The following is an 18568-nucleotide window of genomic DNA, read 5'->3' as shown; positions in this document are numbered from 1 at the left end:
TGATAACCTGTATGACTGATACCCATAATGTCCCATGTCTCCACTATTTCATTTGATTTAAGATTTATACACCACAATTTAGAGAGAGCACAATAACCTCTACGACTGATACCCATACTGTCACATGTCTCCACTATTTCATATGATTTAACTATTCCTTTTAAATTTTTCACTAACTCTTTTAGAGCTTAGCTTCTCAAGTCTACATTTTCAGGTGATTTAAGAATCCTTATAATATCCTTCTTTGTCACGGTTTCTTTAATAAGCTTAATCCTCTCATCGTTCTCTCGAATATTAATACCTGAAATATTAGAGACACATCTCTTTGCAAGATTTAGTCTCCTTTTCTTCACCTGACTACACAAGTCCATTATATTTTTAAGTGGTCTTTTTCTCTATCTAAATCCTATTGGAGTTTCTTTCAAGCATAGTAATTTTTATTGCAATGATTGATTAGAGTTTTCTAGATTATCAACCTTGTTTGTTAGCTTAGAAATTTTTTTTTGTGCCAATGTTAATACTTCCTTCATTTCATGCATTTGTTCTGTAAATGTAAAAGATACAGAATATAACCTCATGCAATAGCCAAGCATCCCATCACAACCATCTCCAACATACCTTATGAAGCTATGAATATTGTAAAACGGAGCATGCTTACATGTAGAAGGGTCCCGAGGATAAATATTTCCATCCATCCATAAGTTTACATGCTTCTTTCCTTTTAATCGTGACCTATTAGCTTCATCCTTGTCCAACAATGCTCAATGGTGTATACTCCTCCAAGATGAATAGATAGGATCTGACTCAATAGTAAGTTTATACTTGCGTGGTGGGGTTGCGCTTGTATTGCTAGAAGAGGTACTGGTAAACATTTTGGTAGGGAACCCTAAACGGGACAACAATATCACAAAGAAGGAAATAAAAACCACATGAAAGAGAGGTGCAAAAAATGAACGTCAAGGAACACAAACGAGCGGCATCTTTCGGTGCGAAAATTCAAAAATACAAGATTTTTTAATTTCCAAGAGAATAAGACTGAAAAGGTGACACTTAGCGTCCATTAAAGATTGAAGATATTTAATACCCGGCCTCTTAAATGAATCATATATTCTCTCATTAATCACGTCTAGGCAGCCAAATTTGGAGGGTTTTTTTCTTCTAAATATCCTCTAATTAGCAACTTAAACATTTTCTTACAAGTGATGTTTTAAAACATTTTTGGCCCTAATGATTCTCCAAGAAGGATCCATCCAACACCATCTTCAATTTCAAAGGATAGATCTACCCACCATTACTCCAACTACACTTGTAGAGAGGGATAGTGCATCAGCTATGTGAGAGGTCAATTTTTTACTCTCTTCAGTGTACTTACTATGGTCCTCGTGGTCTTTTGGTTGATTAAATGTATTACATTGTTGATCAAGTTAGGGATAGGTGTGTTTTTTATATTGAGGTATTGGCAAGGACTAGGGTCTCGATAGGTAGTGGGAGTTGGGAGAGCATGTCTAGTTTGCGAATGAATGCACCTATATTATGGTTGGGATTTGCTTGGACTAAGGTCTTGACTAGTAGTTGCAAATATTTGGGAGATCATGTCCACTTCGAGGCATATGCACCTATGTTGTGGTTGCAAGTCCTAGGCTTCCTAGTGTTGGCACAATTTTTTGTATTTGTGTTGTTTTGCTATTCTATCCATTTTTTTATAGTTTTGTTTAAACAATGTTTCAAATAATCAAAATGCAATGATTTCTTGTTAACAATTATATGAGTTTTTAGTACATTATGTGCAAAAAAGCTTTCCGATTAATTTATGCTACATGCTTTAACCTCACAATGTTACTTTCATATATTCATTTATTCTTCCATTTGAGTTTTGGAGTTTAGTTGATTTTTCAAATGAGTTCCCTTGTTTTGTGTTGTCTTGCCATTCATAGTTGTCTTGTGTTTCGTTTAGTTTCTCCTTTGATTCATTTTGTTTAAATGTTTGATTTATTTGGCTAAATATGTGTGTGTACATGTGCTACGATTATGTGTGGCCATTTTCTAAATTGGGTGCCTATTGTGAGGTCCGCAAGTGTGTGTGGATGAGCCCCATACATCAACCAATTTAGGATTTAGGGTCTAGGGTTTAGCGTTTAGGGTGGATGATCTCTGGGAAAAAAGTGTTCTAAGCTAAATGTGTGCACTCTATTATAATGGTGTTGTGACACTGCGCTTCCACCACTACAAACCTGAGGGCAGAGTTTTTCGCCAGGAATTTGAACTCATTAGTCAGCAGCATTAGGAATTTGTTTTCCGTTGTGTGGCTACTGGTAAGCGACTATGGGAGTTTACTCTCTAGGGTTTCTTACCAAGCATAAACTTGTGTGGAGAAGATATGATTTGTGGAAGGAAGTAAAAGGAAAGACAATGAAAGAGCATTTGGCAACCGACAATAATGGAGTCGTATTTTCGAAGACAGTACTCGAGCAAATGCACAATGTTATCAAGCAAGTGAAATCAAAAAGTAGCATGAGCTTTATTCAAGATGTGGCCGTCTATATCAAGTTTGAAATGATGGCACCTATTGTAGAGAAGGTAGCAACAATAGCATACTCCTAGGCTCGTCATCCATAAGAACAAGCTTGCTACAATATTAAGGTTTGGTGCGGAAGAGCTTTTCAAGGATGACAAAAATGAGGACGAGTCAAAAGGCAAGCTAGAAAACATGGACAAAAATGAGGACGAGCACAAGTATAGCTCTGGGAAGATCTTGTAAGAGGTTGTGAAGATGCTATCAAGAATTCCAGGTCGAATGGCAAGGGGGCTATCTTGGACTTTTTTGGTGTGTCTACAAAAGCCCGAGAGACTCTTGAAAGAATCAAAGAACTGAGTTTGTTAGGGTGGGTTTAGACCCGGTAGACGATCAAGCATCCCAAATACAAATGGCCAATCAAATTTCAACATGGAAAACTGTATGTTCACACACATGGTGGAAGGCCAAAAAAGTTAGGGGCCTTTTTTGACACGTCATGGCCAAGTTTTTGCTCCTCTCTTCCGGCCTGCCCAGCACGGACAAATCTTGGGAAATCCTTGAAGATGGGTGGAAAAGGGGATTTTTCACCCTTTTGTCCACCGTGCAAGTGTGAACCCACCCTTAGCGAAGCGCGTAAACAGATCGTATCCAGATGACGTTGTTTCTAACGTCCACCTGAAAACGCATCCTAAAAACCCAAATCATGCAACTGATTAGGATTGACGATGACGACTGTGGCAACTGTTGGTGATGACGGACCACGATGACGGTCGATCACTGATGAGGGCGGCCTGTGGTAACACGCGACGAATAATGCAACATATTCCGCAGGCGGGAGGATGGTGTAATAAATTCGACGGAGCCAATTACGTATTGGCTGGTGGTGTCGGTTGGTGCAGGGACTGCAGCGCAAATTACCATGAACTAACGTTAACTGCCTGGAAAGAAGACTTGGTTTTTACCTTCCGAGACATCACGAATGATTCAATTCTTCCGAGTGGGATAAATATCAGATAGTGGATGATTTACGGGGTGGCAACGTTAAACTCGGGGGAGATCGATATCGAGACTGCGAGAAGGCAACATTGGACGCAAACAACGAGTTAAGGAAGAGCTGTAGGATGAATGCCATAGTCCATGTCTTTGCTCTTCATTACTTCCAGCGAGATACTGAGTGCGGTCTAATTGCATCCTGCAGCAATCGTATGTTTCTAAGGTGGCGCCTGCTATTCGAGTGCAAGATGCATGCAAAGGCTGTGCTTTTTTTATGAGTAACATTGCTTATGGACAGCACGGATTGTATTTCTGGTTTCGTTTTGCCTCTGCAATTGACGAAGCAAACGCAGGGTGATATCATGGCGGCGTTCAAAACGCAAGGACGATGGTATTTTAAGAAAGCAGGCATCTTAAAAACGTTCAGTTCAAAATGCAAGAAATAATGAAGGCGAAGAGAAGAAGGAGATTATCGGATTCTCTTGATTACATCATTAAGCATTATACAATGCAGATTCTTTTACTTGTTAAGTTTAACTTCATGATTTTTTGGAAGTATTTTTTGTCATACGCTTGATTTTGATAATTGAAAGTTGTAAGTTTCTATTTGTAGTTATAAGGCTTCTACATCAATGCTTCAAACTTGTTACCGATTGATTGTGAAATGTATAGAGAAAATATATTTCAATCTACAATGATGATGATTACTTTTGGGGAGGAAGTAGTATAAGTGGTATTCTTACAAAATGACCTTGATCACCTTTGAGAGTAACCTTACCAAAAATTTGATCTAATGTTTTGAATGAAGGTGCTAGTGTTATATTAAATGTAAGGTTTAGGGTCTCCTTAGGTTGAAGAATAAAAGAGGTGGGAAAAATATTGACATCAACACCCTGATTGTCATTGTGAAATTTGCAAGAAGATTTGTAGGTTTCTTTTACGGATGCAACATTTGTAATGCTTCTTTGTACTTGAATATGTTGAGTAAGCATAGTCACCACCACAAAAGGAGCATTCAACTCGTATGCTTTGGTAAACTTTGAATCATGGCACTTCTTTCCTGTTGCTTTATACACTTCTTCCTCACTCACACCATGAACTGAGCATGCAAAGCTTATGTAGTCTTCAAATCCTAAAGAGCATTCAATCAATCAATCAATCAATCAAATTATGGCATTACTTATAATATCAATTATTTTTTAATACGTTTCAAAATTAAGAGTTCAAAGCAATGATTTGTAAATGTGTGGAAGGAAGCCAAGTAAAGCCTACCTGCATCAAAGATAAGGCCAGGATTTAAAGATCCCTTTGCATTTAGGAATCCTGAACCAAGATCAAAAGCGGTTGCATGTGTGAAATAATCGTCCACATTATTATGAATGGGTCTTCCTTTATTGTCCTTTATGGTTGCACTAGTTGACAAAGCAGAGGCAATAGCAGCTGCACTCCATGAGGGATTCATTTGCTTAATCAATGCAGCTACACCAGCTACATGTGGTGCTGCCATACTTGTCCCAGAAAGCAAAGCAAACTTAGCACCTACATAGGGCAATAAGAAATCCATATTTTTTCAAATATCAAGTTAGGCAACTAAATGTCGATTTTGCACTAAATAATGACTCTAATATCCCATTGCATGCAAGTTAGGTACGTAAATGCCCATTTTGCACTGTACTTTGAAAATATTGACTCGAATATCCCATTGCATGCTAGCATAACATTATATTGACAATGGGAAATGAAGTCTGTGTTTGTAAATACAATTAGAAAGGAAAACTATTCAAAGTGAAAGACCAACTTGCCTATTAACTCAGGTATGATTGTAGTTCCTGGAGTATATGCACCCCATATAGACTGTCCAGGGGCTAAAATGTTTGGTTTCAATATATCAACAGGTTCTTCAGTGACTATGTTCGCAAAGCTAGGACCTCTTGCAGAGAATGTACTCACAAGAGGAGCTTCTAATGTAAATGTTCCATTTAAGTTTCCAAGAATCTTTCCCTTTGGTTCTTTAGCAGATCTAAAGTAATTAAAAAACACCTAGAATATAGAAATTGAACCCCATCAATATGAGTAATACTCTTCAACAATATTGAAGTTATTAACATTTCACATGGTTACGCATAAAACATAATTTGAGATTTTTATATAGAGCTACATCATGATCCTTGATATTTAAGGTTATGTACATCTTGGTGTGCTAGCACTACAAAACAAGTATGTGAACAACTAAATAAAGACCATGGAGGTAAAAATTTCAGCACCTGAGAATCATCTGAGAATTTAATGACAAGTGCTGGCGTGTTAACCACGAATTTTTCCATACCATTTGTTGCATTGGTAAGGTCAAGTATGAACCCCACTGCACCAAGTTCCTTTGTAGTCTTCTCCACACTTAGGAGAATAGAGTTGCTCATTTCTAGTTCACTTCCAGTAAAGATGCATAAAAGAATACTATCTTTTATTTTATTTTTATCATAAAAGCTTGAATTTTTGCAAGGAAATTCTTGGGATAAAGATATATTTCTCCATAACAAAGCATCTGTAGCTGCTACAATTGGATACATGATATTCTTAGGAGTACCAGCTACATAAGAAACAAAACAAGTGAACATTCTATAATGCAACATGTGGTAGATAATAGAGCTACTACTCTAAACTAATTTAAAATCAAGGTCTTGATCAAAAAGATAAGGGAGGACTACGCAAATGTTGTAAGTTGAAGAAAACCTTACGTGTTATATTAGATTCTCCTTGGATGGAAGCTTTATTCCCAAGGACAATGCCACAAGGATATTCTCGATCAGTGGTGCTGGAAGCAATAGTAGTAACCCAAGGAGAGTTGGATCTCATGGAGCTAGGTCGAGGACCATTGTTACCAGCAGAGTTTGCAATAAACACTCCTGCCTTATTGGCATACAGCATTGCTACTTCTATTATTGTCAAAAATGAGGTTGTATTGTCATCCGGATCATAATTTAGTGAAATGCTAATAATATCCACCCCATCTTGGACTGCCTGCCCCAATTGCAAATCAAATCCCTCATTAGCAAAACTTTTCAAAATGAAATTCTTACCTATGTTTAAGTATAGAACATTCATAAACTCATCTGGTTCAATGCTTGTATTTGCAATTTTAATTAATCATGGTATGTACTCCATATGTAATGAATGGGTGAAATTGAATATAAAGAATTCTTTAAATTATATGGTTATATTGAGCTAAACCTGATATTCATGTCATCACACTTTTAACCAATGTTATAGAAAATATTAAACCTACTTGTGAGGTCAAAAAAGTAAGAATCATGAGGAATGAATATTCACAATTATGAGGAAATGTTAAGCGTACTTAGTCAATTGGATATAACATTCTTAAAATAATGTGATTCGACACTTTTATTATAATCATTTTTCATTACAAGTGACACTAGTAGTGAGCTTGTGAGACTGAGTCATGTTTTCATATATAACATTCTTAGACTAGTATGATTCAAACCTTTTAATTATACTCATTAATAATTGAGTAATTTTATTAGTAGTACCTAATCATAATTCATGAGTTATCACTCCAAAACAAAACACTCTTAAATTATTGTGTCTCAACATTATTGTAGACCACTTTCAAAATCATATGTTAAAGCAATATACTTGATCAATTGCTGCAACAATGTCTGCTTCATCTCCGGAACTAGGGTTTGTAAAGCTACATCGATAGGCTGCCACCCTGCATATATATCAATTACACAAGATTGGCATTGTACAGAGGTCATTAAGAGGTTATTAAGAAATACCAATGGCAAGGATGAATTATGTCCTTTCTTGGAGTATTAAGTGCTCACCGTGCACGAGGAGCCATACCACTTGCTTCGCCAAGTTTCACATCATTGAAAATCACTTCAACACCATGATTTCCGGCTGCAATGGATGCAGTATGCCTATGTCACATAGCATATAGGATAAAAGGCAATTATTAGACCTTTATGGATGATAGTGGTGAAAAAATCAAGGCAACCAAGGGTTTGCTAACCCATGTTCACTAACTAACCTTTGTGAGGTGATGACTTTCAATTAACCACTAAACATTAGGACCATTTCATAACTTAAACTAGTTGTGTGTTTTGTGCATATGTAAAATTATGTGTTCACCTTCATTCTAGAAATCCAATGTCATGTACCACCCAAACTTTAGCTCATATAGCTTACCAATTCTCTACATCTAAGTATGATATGGGGCAAATATTTATGGATGGTTAGCGTACTCATTCCCACCTTATTAGCACGTGATATTACTCTATCAATCATGCCATATTAATAATGTCAAGTCATGGACGGTTGTAACTATGTGTGATGTTTTTCTAAACTTAGCATATCCAATAACTTGTTCTTGAAAACTTAAAAGTATAAATGAAGAAATAATAAGCTAGGATTCAAGTGTATTTGAATGTGCATGCCAATATCTATACTTTCTTTTTCAAGAAACACATATGTATACATAGATTCCCATGTTATAAGGATAACTACAAAAATGTATGTAAATGGTGTGTACTAGTTTTTTGCACCTCAATAGCATGTGATATTGTTATAATACATATAAAAACTGAATAATATTGACATATGATGAAATCATATACCTATGCTTATCAACATTTACATCTTACATTTTACAAAATTTCAAATTATTGAAAGAGGATAGTAAATTACGTTCCATGCCCATCTTGATCAAAGGGAGAATCATAATCCAAAGAGGCATTGAAATCTCCAGCAGCCTTCATAGCTTTGTTAAAGTATTGTGCTGCAATAAGCTTGCCATTGCAAGATCCTTCTGGAAACATGGGCCCTATGTCACATTTCCCATGAAAGTGAGGAAGTGTCTCACTGTAGGGCATTGATGGTGTATTTTGAAAGCTAGGGTGTGTTGGATCAATGCCTGAGTCCACCATGCCAATAATCACACCCTCTCCCGCATTCTCTACTCCTCCAGTTATCGGCCACACACTTGTTGGTAGGCCGAGGAATTTTGGGGTATGTGTAGTTGACAACTTAACTTTGTTAGTTTTTTGAATGTGCCTTACACCACTTGTGATTTCCAACAATTTCTTCTGCAATTTCCAAATGATAATTATGAAAGCATGACCTGACATTGGCACAAAAATGTGAAGAGGCCATTATCTTTGCATGTAATTAGTGCATTGATCAATAATATGTATATGCCATGTTAAATCTATGCAACCTAGGAGGTAACACAATGGAAGAAATTTTTCACATGGATGAAGTATTAAATAATAATTCTGAGCCAATCAAAGCTGAAAGGCAAGAAAATATTCACAAATATACAAATACAAATAAGACTATTGATTCTTATTCTAAAAATTAGTTTAAATGTCCAAGAAGTAAGGGAATTTGGATAAAATGTGAGCACCTGTTCAGGGTCAATTTTGACAGCAAATCCATTGATCACATGGCTATAAGAGTAAATTTTTTCATAGCTCCCAAGTTCAAGTGTATTTGATAACACCAAATCATGTTGCATTGTTAGGTTAGTGGCATAACTTAGCATGTCTGGTCGACTGAAACATGTACAAAGTAAAGTTTCATGAATTCCAATTGTTTATGATTGACTAAAACATGTAGAAAGTAAACTTACATATGTTCCACTTGTTTATTATTCAATTAATGCAACAATTTGTGATTTAGGTAAGTTTCTCTAAGCCATGAAAAGTGAGTGGTTTTGCTAAATTATTGGTGACTCACATTAATAAGAGTTGTCAAAGTAAGTGAGTGGTTTTGCTAGGGGCAATCAAATTGTTTGTTGTTCATGTACACTTAATGAGTGGTTATTAGATTAATCTAGTCATTTGTGATATCGATGCATGAACGCCACATGTAAAGGCAAGGAGCTAAGGTTGATTATATGTACAACAAAAAAAGCCTTACTTGAGTGTAATTGAAGTAGCTATGTGCATGGATGCTTGCCTTTCATGAGTAGACTAGAGAAATATGAAGGAAGGAGGAAGATTGATAGAGTACAAATGAATTGAAGGGGCTATGATGATGAGCAATGGTTGTATTTTATGCTGAAACACGTGTGGCAAAACCAACTTTGAGGTAGCTATGATTACGAATGGTTGTGTCCCAGACTCCCATGTGACTCATGCAATACAACAACAATCGAAGAAACTTAAATAAGGAGGACCTTGGCTTGGATTCCTGGAATTTAGTGACCGCAGGCTCGTCCTCCATCAACACAATGTATATCTCGGCTCTGACAAATCCATTAATCAGCCCAAGCCAAGTGAGAAGAAGGGCCATAGCCGCCACGTGCCGGTGGTGGGCGCCTCCTGTCAACACCATTTTCGTCTGTTGCGGCTTTGGAAACGCTCTCGTTGGCCGGTTAATCCTCGAATAGCAACGGCGTAGAGAGGGAGAGAGAGAGAGAGAGAGAGAGGAGTATATGATCGAATAGCTATGGCGTATATGGAAACTCCACCGGGGGGGGGGGGGAGAGACAGAGAGAGAGAGAGAGTGACGATGATTGAATGAGAGAGAGAGAGAGAGAGAGAGATTGTGTGTGTGTGTGTGTGTGTGTGTGTGTGCGTGTGCGTGTGTGTGTGTGTGTGTGAATGAACGTAAGAGAGAGAGGGGGGGGGGGGGGGGGGGGGGCGCTAGAGCTGCTAATATATTACATGTATATATGAGATTATGAATGAATGCAACGGCGTATAGAGAGAGAGAGAGGAGTATATGATCGAATAGCTATGGCGTATATGTAGACTCCAGAGAGGGAGAGAGAGAGAGAGGAGTATATGATCGAATAGCCATGGCGTATATGGAGACTCCGCAGGGGGAGAGAGAGATCACAGAATGACAATGATTGAACGAGAAAGAGTGTGTGCGTGGGAATGAATGGACGGGAGAGAGAGAGGCTAGAGCTGCTAATATATTACATGTATGCGATTATGTTATTATCGAGAAACCCGAATGAATAATCTTGTTAACCTCGCCGCCTTACAAGCAGCTACAACTACGATTACTTCTTTGCCCGCCGGCGGCGTGCACACTGCACACCCTCGTTTGTTGTTTGCTGGCCTCGATCCCACAGTTGGACACGCAACCTCACGTTAATTACACCTAACAACGCTTGTTAACCCTCCCTCGAGCTTTACATCATTGTTTACCTCTTTCGATGATCGCTAGTTTTTAGTGACTACTAGCTTTGCCCCTCTCCAAATAACTAAGTTTCCATTAAAGTTCTCTTGCTTTCATTTCCTATTCCATTAAAGTTCTCTCGTCCTCATTTGCTAGGCTGGCCCTTCACTACCATACAAAGCAAGCCTTGACAAGCATGATAAATATGATTTCTATAGGCATGTCTATATGTAGGTTTATAAGAATATCCATACGCACATCTATAGATGCATTCTATGAGTTATCGTTCAAAATAACATGCTCTTATTGTTTGCAATAAGATTGTAACTGTAGTAGCGTATGAGGAAGCATTTTCCACTGCCTGTTACACTGTTGGGAACGTGCAGGCCGAATGTCATATTAATAAGTTGATGATAGAATGCTTGTTCTATCATCAAAGTACTACCATGTATTGTTCTAAACTCTTTTGTGAACTACAACATCTTGGTTCATGTTGATGCAGCATTGTCATGATGCTCAATTGATGTTAGATATAATATGAACATTGTTGGATTATTTGTGATGAATGGGATTTTTTGGATGATCATATTCAATAGCTAGTGGGTGTAATCTGCGGCCAACAAATTTATTTGTGTATACTTGGTGATATACATTTTAAGGTATTTCCCGTTGTCGAAACGTTTGGGGTCAAAAGTCTACCGCGGTGTCACAGCGCGTAGGGTTGAAGGTCACCACAGGGGTTTGGTAAGAAAACTGGACAAGATAGATAGAGATATCTCTTCAAGAGATAAGTAGATTACAATGAATGTTTAAAGGTTCAAGATGTACTTCACGGTCAATCACAAGGGTTTGAGAGAGAAGGATGTATGGGGGTTCAAGAGCTTAGACTTCGAAGATGGTAGAGATAAGGGAAGGGTTGAAGGTTTCAAGCTAAGTTCTTGAAGGTGTTAATAGAGCTTCCAACTGCATGTTCTTAGCAAAGATCACAAGAGTATTATCTCATAAGTTCTAACTCAGATCAAGCTTTTTTTTCTTGACTATAAGAGCAATCACAAATTATAAAATCAAGTACGATATCCTGTCATGTATCATAAACAACTCTGCGTCCCATCATTCATACATGATGCCATAGCATGAATAAACTTTGCATGATTACATTCAATGTAGACTGTTAGGGACAAAAGCTTATGAGTCAATTTCAAGGCTTGTAGGGCAAAGAGACTTGCTTCAAGAGAGCTTCAAATTGAGTTCGTGATAAGAATAAGTTACCACAGTCAAGAAATAAGATAAAAAGCTCCTCTTAATACAACTCAAAGCATCTATGAATGATCTATAAACATTGCCCTGCCATAGGGGCACATAATACTTGCATATTTTGACAAGATGTCTTCTGTAGAGTAAGAAATGAATTAAAAGAACAATGTTGTAGCTAATTTTTTGAATATGGCTCAAGATATCAGCCCCAAATCTGCCCAAATAACTTTCGAAATTCACCTCTAATGATAGCATAAACTTCCCCTAATACAGTGTTCGTGTGTTTGGTATCGAGAGTCCACTACGGGGGTAAGAGACAGCAGGGTGGAGAGGAGTAGACGGAAGAGAAGGGGTTCGAAGAAATTGAAGACATAGAAGAATACTCCCAAAAAGAATTAGAAAATGTAGAAGAATACTAACAGAGATGAAGCCTGTCAGTTTATTCCTACATTATGAGAAGAAAAAACTCTAATAGACAAAAACGTGTATAAAATAATGCCTTCCTCTATGCTGCTCAGATCGCCAACCTGATGCCTCCATTGGCTTCAAAAGGGGGATAAAATTTCAGGACACCTGTAGCCAGATCACTCCTTCTTCATCTCCCACTTTGGAGCATTGTTTACTGCCTGAAAACAGTGATCGCGCATCGAACGATTTCACCAATCTCTTTTTACATAAAATCCTCTCAAATTAGCTGAAAGCTACATGCTTTCTTTTACATGTTATTATAATCTAGAAGTTGTCTATAATTTTATGGATTTTTACAAGTGATAATATCTAGAATATCAAAAATTGGCTAAAACTTGTCCAAAAATCTAATATTTTTGAACCATGAACACTAACAGTAATATCTAAAATGGCATTGGCGTTCTAAATCTTTAAGGAAGCAGCACTCTAGAGTTTTTCACATGATATGCGTATAACTGCACGACAATAGGGGTAAGAGTCAACAAGGTGAAGGGAAATTTAGGGAGAGGAGTTGACGAAAGAGAAGGGATTCAAAGAAATAGAAGATGTAGAGAAGAATACTCACAGAGGTGAAGCGTTTCAATTTATTTCTACATTATGAGAAGATAAATCTCTTGTAGAAAAAAATGTGCATAAAACAATACCTTCCTCTATGTTGCTCAAACCGCCAATCTAACGCTTCCATTGGCTCCAAAAGGGGGGTAAAATACTAGGGCACGTGGCCAGTATTCTACCAGATCACTCCTTCTTCATCTCCTAATTCGGAGTGATGTTCATTGCCTGAAAGGGATCGCGCGTCGCACGATTTTGCCAGTCCTTCTTTTTACATAAAATCCTCCCAACATGGCTGAAAGCTACATACTTTCTTTTACATGTCATCTTATTTTAGAAGTTGTCTATAATTTTTGGATTTTTATAAGAGATAATATCTAAAATATCAAAATTTGGCTAAACTTGTCCAAAAATCTAGTATTTTTGGACCATCCACACTACAAACACTAACATTAATGACTAATATGGCATTGGCTCTCTAGATCTATAAGGAAGCCACACTCTAGAGTTTTTCACACTATGTGCGTGTAGTGGCACGACAACTGTTCATCACGAGACCACAGAGTTGGCACTTGGAGTAGTATGATCGTACAATTGTTTCATTGCTTACTAGTTTACTCTTAAATTTGAATGTTACTCATTGTAGTAATGTTTGAAAAAGAAACCTTTAGTTTGGTATCCCAAATAGAAATCGGTGAATCATACAAATCTTTTGTGTTGCTGGACAATGGTGAATCATAACAATCTTTTGTGTTGCTAGACAATGTTTGTATAAGCATCCTGTAAAGTGGCTTTGGGAAATAATTACAAAACAACAATCCCCTAATGCCTAGACCTAGAGCCCTTAATACCTAAACCAAGCCCTCAATATCTTTTAATAACTAATTTTAATTTGTTAAATTTTACTAATTACTCTAACCCACCATAGTGTTCTTGTTGCAAATCCGAGTTGAAAGCATGAGAGAGTGTGCACAAGAGGGAGAGAGAGAGCTCAAGTATAAGAACAAGATATTGTTTAGTCAGTTGTTCAAGGTACAACTAGTACACTCTTCTCACAATTTGAGTGTGTACTTTAGGCTATTTATATAGCCTCTGGGGGAGTTAGGGTTAGGGTTTCCCCTGTCCTCTAGTCCATTTACACCTAGCTACCCTTATCCTCTCTAGTGTAAGGAGAGTTCCTATGATTATATTTCAACAAACCCCCCCCCCCCCCCCCCCCCAATGCCAAATGGCATTGGATAAAGCATGATAGGATGCCTCCCCTTAATGCACAATCAGATGCCTTTATAAAATCAGGCTACAAGAGAAGGTTATAGGTATAGAGTGTTACAAGACTCAAAAGAGTCAGTCATTTGTGGATTGGGAGGCAAAGTTGGCCTCCAATTCCTTAGTTACTTTTGGAATACTGGGACACTTACTGGTGATATGCCCAATCTTTTTGCATTTATTGCACTTCATTTTGTCGTGATATTTCTTCTAGCAATTGCTCACAAATGCCCTTTTTGTGACAGAAGGAGCACTTAGTAGAAGTTGTATGGACTAACACTTGCTCATGCTGAAGACCCTTCAATATGGTTTATCTTCTCTTCATCCAGGCATGACTAGATGGCACTTGCTAAAGTTGGGTTCATGATATTAGTTAGGGTAGTCACAAGAGTTGGAAAGACCTTCTTCAGAGACTTTAGTAGGATGGCAATGGCATCTTCATCATGGATGGGTGCTTGAACGGAGGTAAGCTGTGCCATAAGCCCCTTCACATGTGAGATAAACTTGCTTAGATCTTCTCCCTATTTGTATTCCAAGCTAAAAAACTTAATCTTGAGAAATATCTTGGAGTTCTTCCCTATAGAACCATTGTTGTAGAGTTTATGCAAGAGCTGCAGAACACAAGGTTCAAGAAATAGCAAGGAAAGAGACTAACAAGAAGAACTCAATTTTTTAATGCCAAAGTACTCTATATTGTTTGTCAAGAAAATTACATGAGGTCCAAGTTCAAAAAAATCTGAAGTATCTCATAAACTATTTTGCATTCAGGTGTATGATGACAGTTGTGCCATTGGCACTTAGGCTTGAAGAGACTTGAAGAGTTCTGCTGGAATTAGTTTTGCTGGGGTAACCTCTTGAGGGGTAAGTCTTTTTCTCCCAAAGTGTAACATTATCTTCAAACCTGAATGTGTGATTTACTATGAAAAACATATTCATGTACAAGGCCTTGTCTTTAGTGGTTTGTTATCAACTATGTAAGTCCAAAGCATTCTGTAAAGATTTGTTCGTGCCCTTTTAGCTTACAGATGTTGCAGTTACATTGAACAAAATAATGGGTATTATCTAATAATTCAGTCAAGCGTGTCCCTTAGTGCACTGACAATGAGAGAACCAGCTGTTGTACAACACATCTGATTTCTGATGCTCCCAGAGTTTTCTATCATATACGAAAAACCAGTAATACATGGGATCTCAAAGCAGTGCAGCCCCGTTCTTAAACAGGTACCAGGAGGTTGGTAGAACCAATCAAGGGCCGTCAGCTGATCAGTACTATCTCAAAAATGATTAGATCTTATTAGCAGTACCTCAAGAAGACTCCAGCATCTCAGAATTTCCTGGTACAAAAACTTTCTGCTCTTTGTAGATAGTAACAGGACTGTTCACTCCTCGCTTCTAAGGGGAAAAGATGAGTGGCTCAAATTGTGAACTTGCCCATTAAGGCTGCTAGCCCCATGGTTTTGAGACTGTGTTTCATATGCACTCAGTGCTGGGGAATCTGCAGGTGAACAAATAGAAGCATCCTTACTCTGTAACTGGTTACAAGCTCTGTAAACTGTATCCGAAATTTCTTTGCCAATTCCATCTTTCGAGAGTATCAGCTCCCATGCAACAAAGTTCCAAGAATCTGCAGATAAACGTTTTTCAAGCAGTTGAACTTCCCGATCCAATGAAGATACACCAAGATTTATGATCCACTTTCAATGATGCCAAGATCCATAGCATTTGAAATTTCGAGCCAGATCTCTCTCTACCACATGAAGCTCCTGGTCAAGGATGGCTTTGCATGCAACATCATCAAGTTCTGGCTCCAGCATATGTTTAACTGCTAGTCTTCGGTAGTTCCAAGCTGTGTATACTTCAGGGTTGAATTCAAGCAGTCGAGCACTTTGTTCTTTTCCCGATGGCGAAGGACGTCTCCCTGCAAATTGGCGATCTTGGCCTCTTCCTCCTTTAGTCGAGCAGGATCGAGAGCAGCAGATTTCCTTGGTCGACCATGCATCATTACAGCAAGAGGCTTTTCTTCGTCCGCGAGAAAGTGCAACCTTCCACTGCTTTGTTCGCTTCCATTGCCAGACGCGCCAATCCCCCCCTTGATAGACGTACCAGTCCAAATTAGTCTCCCCTTCTTCTCTTTTAGCTGAGTGAATAAAAAACTCCTCTTTGACAAGAATAACTCTAGTTTCTTTACACCAACAGGAGATCTACGCACAAACTTTGATTTTGGCCTTGAGGACTGACTTAGGGTATCTTTGGAGTCATCAATTGCCCCATTAACAGACAGCTTTGTGATGGGTGATCTGCGCACAAACTTCGACTTCGGCCTTGAGAACGGGTGGCAAAATGCTCTCTCAGTGCTTCACTAGTGCTGTCAATAGCCCCATTGAAGTATTCCTGAGAGTCCTTGAGAGATGGTTCAGACCTTGCTTATCGATGATTGAAGAAGCCGCTGAGCCTGAGTTTTCGCATCCTTTTAGAATGATATCACTAATATGTACCTTTACTCGCTTAAGCAGCTTTTGAGAGACTTCCTTCAACTCTATTTCATGGGAACTATTAAACTTAGATGATCAGCTTCCACAAAGCTTCCTTTGATTCCACAATTCCCGGCACTTTTCTTAGAGATCATCATTGAAATTATCAGCTTGATAATGTCCTTTGGCATCAGTTTTTCATATTTTTCTAACACACACACATCATGCATACAAACAGAAACACACACACACACTATTGGAATATATACATTGGATGCGGGTACTAAAAGGACGGATTATCGTAATTCATCAATCACACACAATGAATCACACGCAGAAAAATAACACAAATGCACAACAAAAAAAATGGAGGTGTATACGGCTCGGATGCGCAGCAGCACGACACCGTAGAGCCTTTCAAGCTCATCCCACTTTTCTTTTGTAGGTGAGAGTTGGTCAATGTGATGAATTAATGATTCATCTAAATGAATCATGATGACGGCTTGAGCCCATTCATCATCTTCTACATCAAGGGGATTGGATGGGTCAATTTCTTTGGTCCCTTTTATGAAGGGCCAGTATCCTCTTTCCATCATTTTCTATTTGACCAAGACTTGCCAAGGATGGAAATATTTTCCATTAAATTTTCAAATTTGAGGATGGACATCAGCATATGTTGTGGCCATTGGGAAGGTCTTACCACTTGCTAGGACAAGGGCAGTGTCTAGTCCCTTACAAACTTGCCAATGAATGTGGAAGCAAGTCAAGGACACCCTTACAAACAATTGATATCAAAGTTGTAATGAGGAGAAAGTATGAAAATCATACATATGTAATATTTCAAAATATGACTTTGGTGATCCTTTCTTATGTGCAATCTTCTTTCGAGGTTTAATGGTCTTTTTAGACTTAAATGATGTGAACCTAGATTGGACTTCGGGCTCCTCCTTGTGGTATGGTTTAGTATATGAACCTCATGTTGAACAAGGACGGTCTATGATTTCAAAGCTTGTTGCTAATAACTCCAAGGAGAGTGCATTGATACTCATCCCTCTAATTTCATTGACCATGGTACTTGAAAAAACCACACATGATATGCAATACAAGTTTAGAATAGGATGGTCTATGTGTTTATAGTTGAACACATAGGCTTACAAAATGAAGTGGAGCACTTAATTGTTTTAATTTTCTAATTAAAAATCCTCAAATTTTGTAAGTACCAGCAGCAATAATGGTTGAGCAATGTGTCTTAGTGCTTACAAGCACTCATCTCTAGTTTATGTTGCTAGAGATGGTACATGTCGATCTTGATGAGTTTGGTGATGCCCTTCCAAGTAAAAGAACCTCTGAAATGAAGTTCCCAAATTAGTAAATGACTCTGGAAGATATGACTCAGTGATTTAAATCATTGTTAGTGACAGCAGAAGATGAAAAAAGCCAGAAGGTCAAGCTTTCAAGCTTGTGGCTATGGCTGCCATGAAACCACAGTTAGGGTTTGACTACGTGGGAGTAGCAGAGGAAGAATTTCTGAGAACCCTCTTGGGTGGAGATAGCCCACTTAGGGGACTATCAAAGCCCCATGGTGACTGCCATTATTACTCTTGCTACAGGCCGTTGCTGCTGTACGAACTGCCATGCTATCAAAACTGCGTTGTTTTCTGCATTTGTTGCAATGTTGCCCACCACATCGTCCAATGTTAGGGATTGATTCACTGTGCTAAAGCACCCTAAGTTGAGGATGAAGTCTCTAGAAGAAATCAGGAGCTAATACTACTTCTATTGCACACAACAGCTCCTCCAATGTCAGGGGTGGTAGCTGGCTATGGTGGAAAGGAAGATAACTGAGATGGCAAGAGTTCTTCTTGTGCACTTAGATGTGTAAAGAGGCTAAGGGAAGTTG

The 18568-nt window shown here is 38.2% G+C and overlaps 1 protein-coding gene across 1 annotated transcript; it reads right to left on the bottom strand.

Annotated features, from left to right (window-relative positions):
- Positions 1-3289: 3289 nt before the first annotated feature.
- LOC148029816 (subtilisin-like protease SBT2.5) lies at positions 3290-9862 on the bottom strand. Its single transcript, XM_087687312.1, has 11 exons — positions 9705-9862; positions 8931-9078; positions 8213-8610; positions 7351-7446; positions 7160-7235; positions 6244-6526; positions 5773-6095; positions 5311-5548; positions 4781-5047; positions 4269-4640; positions 3290-3417 (listed from the first exon to the last, which is right to left on the bottom strand). The coding sequence occupies exons 1-11, from the start codon at positions 9860-9862 to the stop codon at positions 3290-3292; spliced, it is 2487 nt and encodes an 828-aa protein (XP_087543438.1).
- Positions 9863-18568: the final 8706 nt, after the last annotated feature.

The sequence above is a fragment of the Lygodium microphyllum genome, chromosome 10 (genome assembly GCF_053477565.2).
Source record: "Lygodium microphyllum isolate KBCC chromosome 10, Lygodium_microphyllum_v1.1.10, whole genome shotgun sequence".
Taxonomy (NCBI): Eukaryota; Viridiplantae; Streptophyta; class Polypodiopsida; order Schizaeales; family Lygodiaceae; genus Lygodium; species Lygodium microphyllum.
Note: the sequence above shows the minus strand (reverse complement) of the source record. Positions and strands in the feature narration are given on the sequence as shown.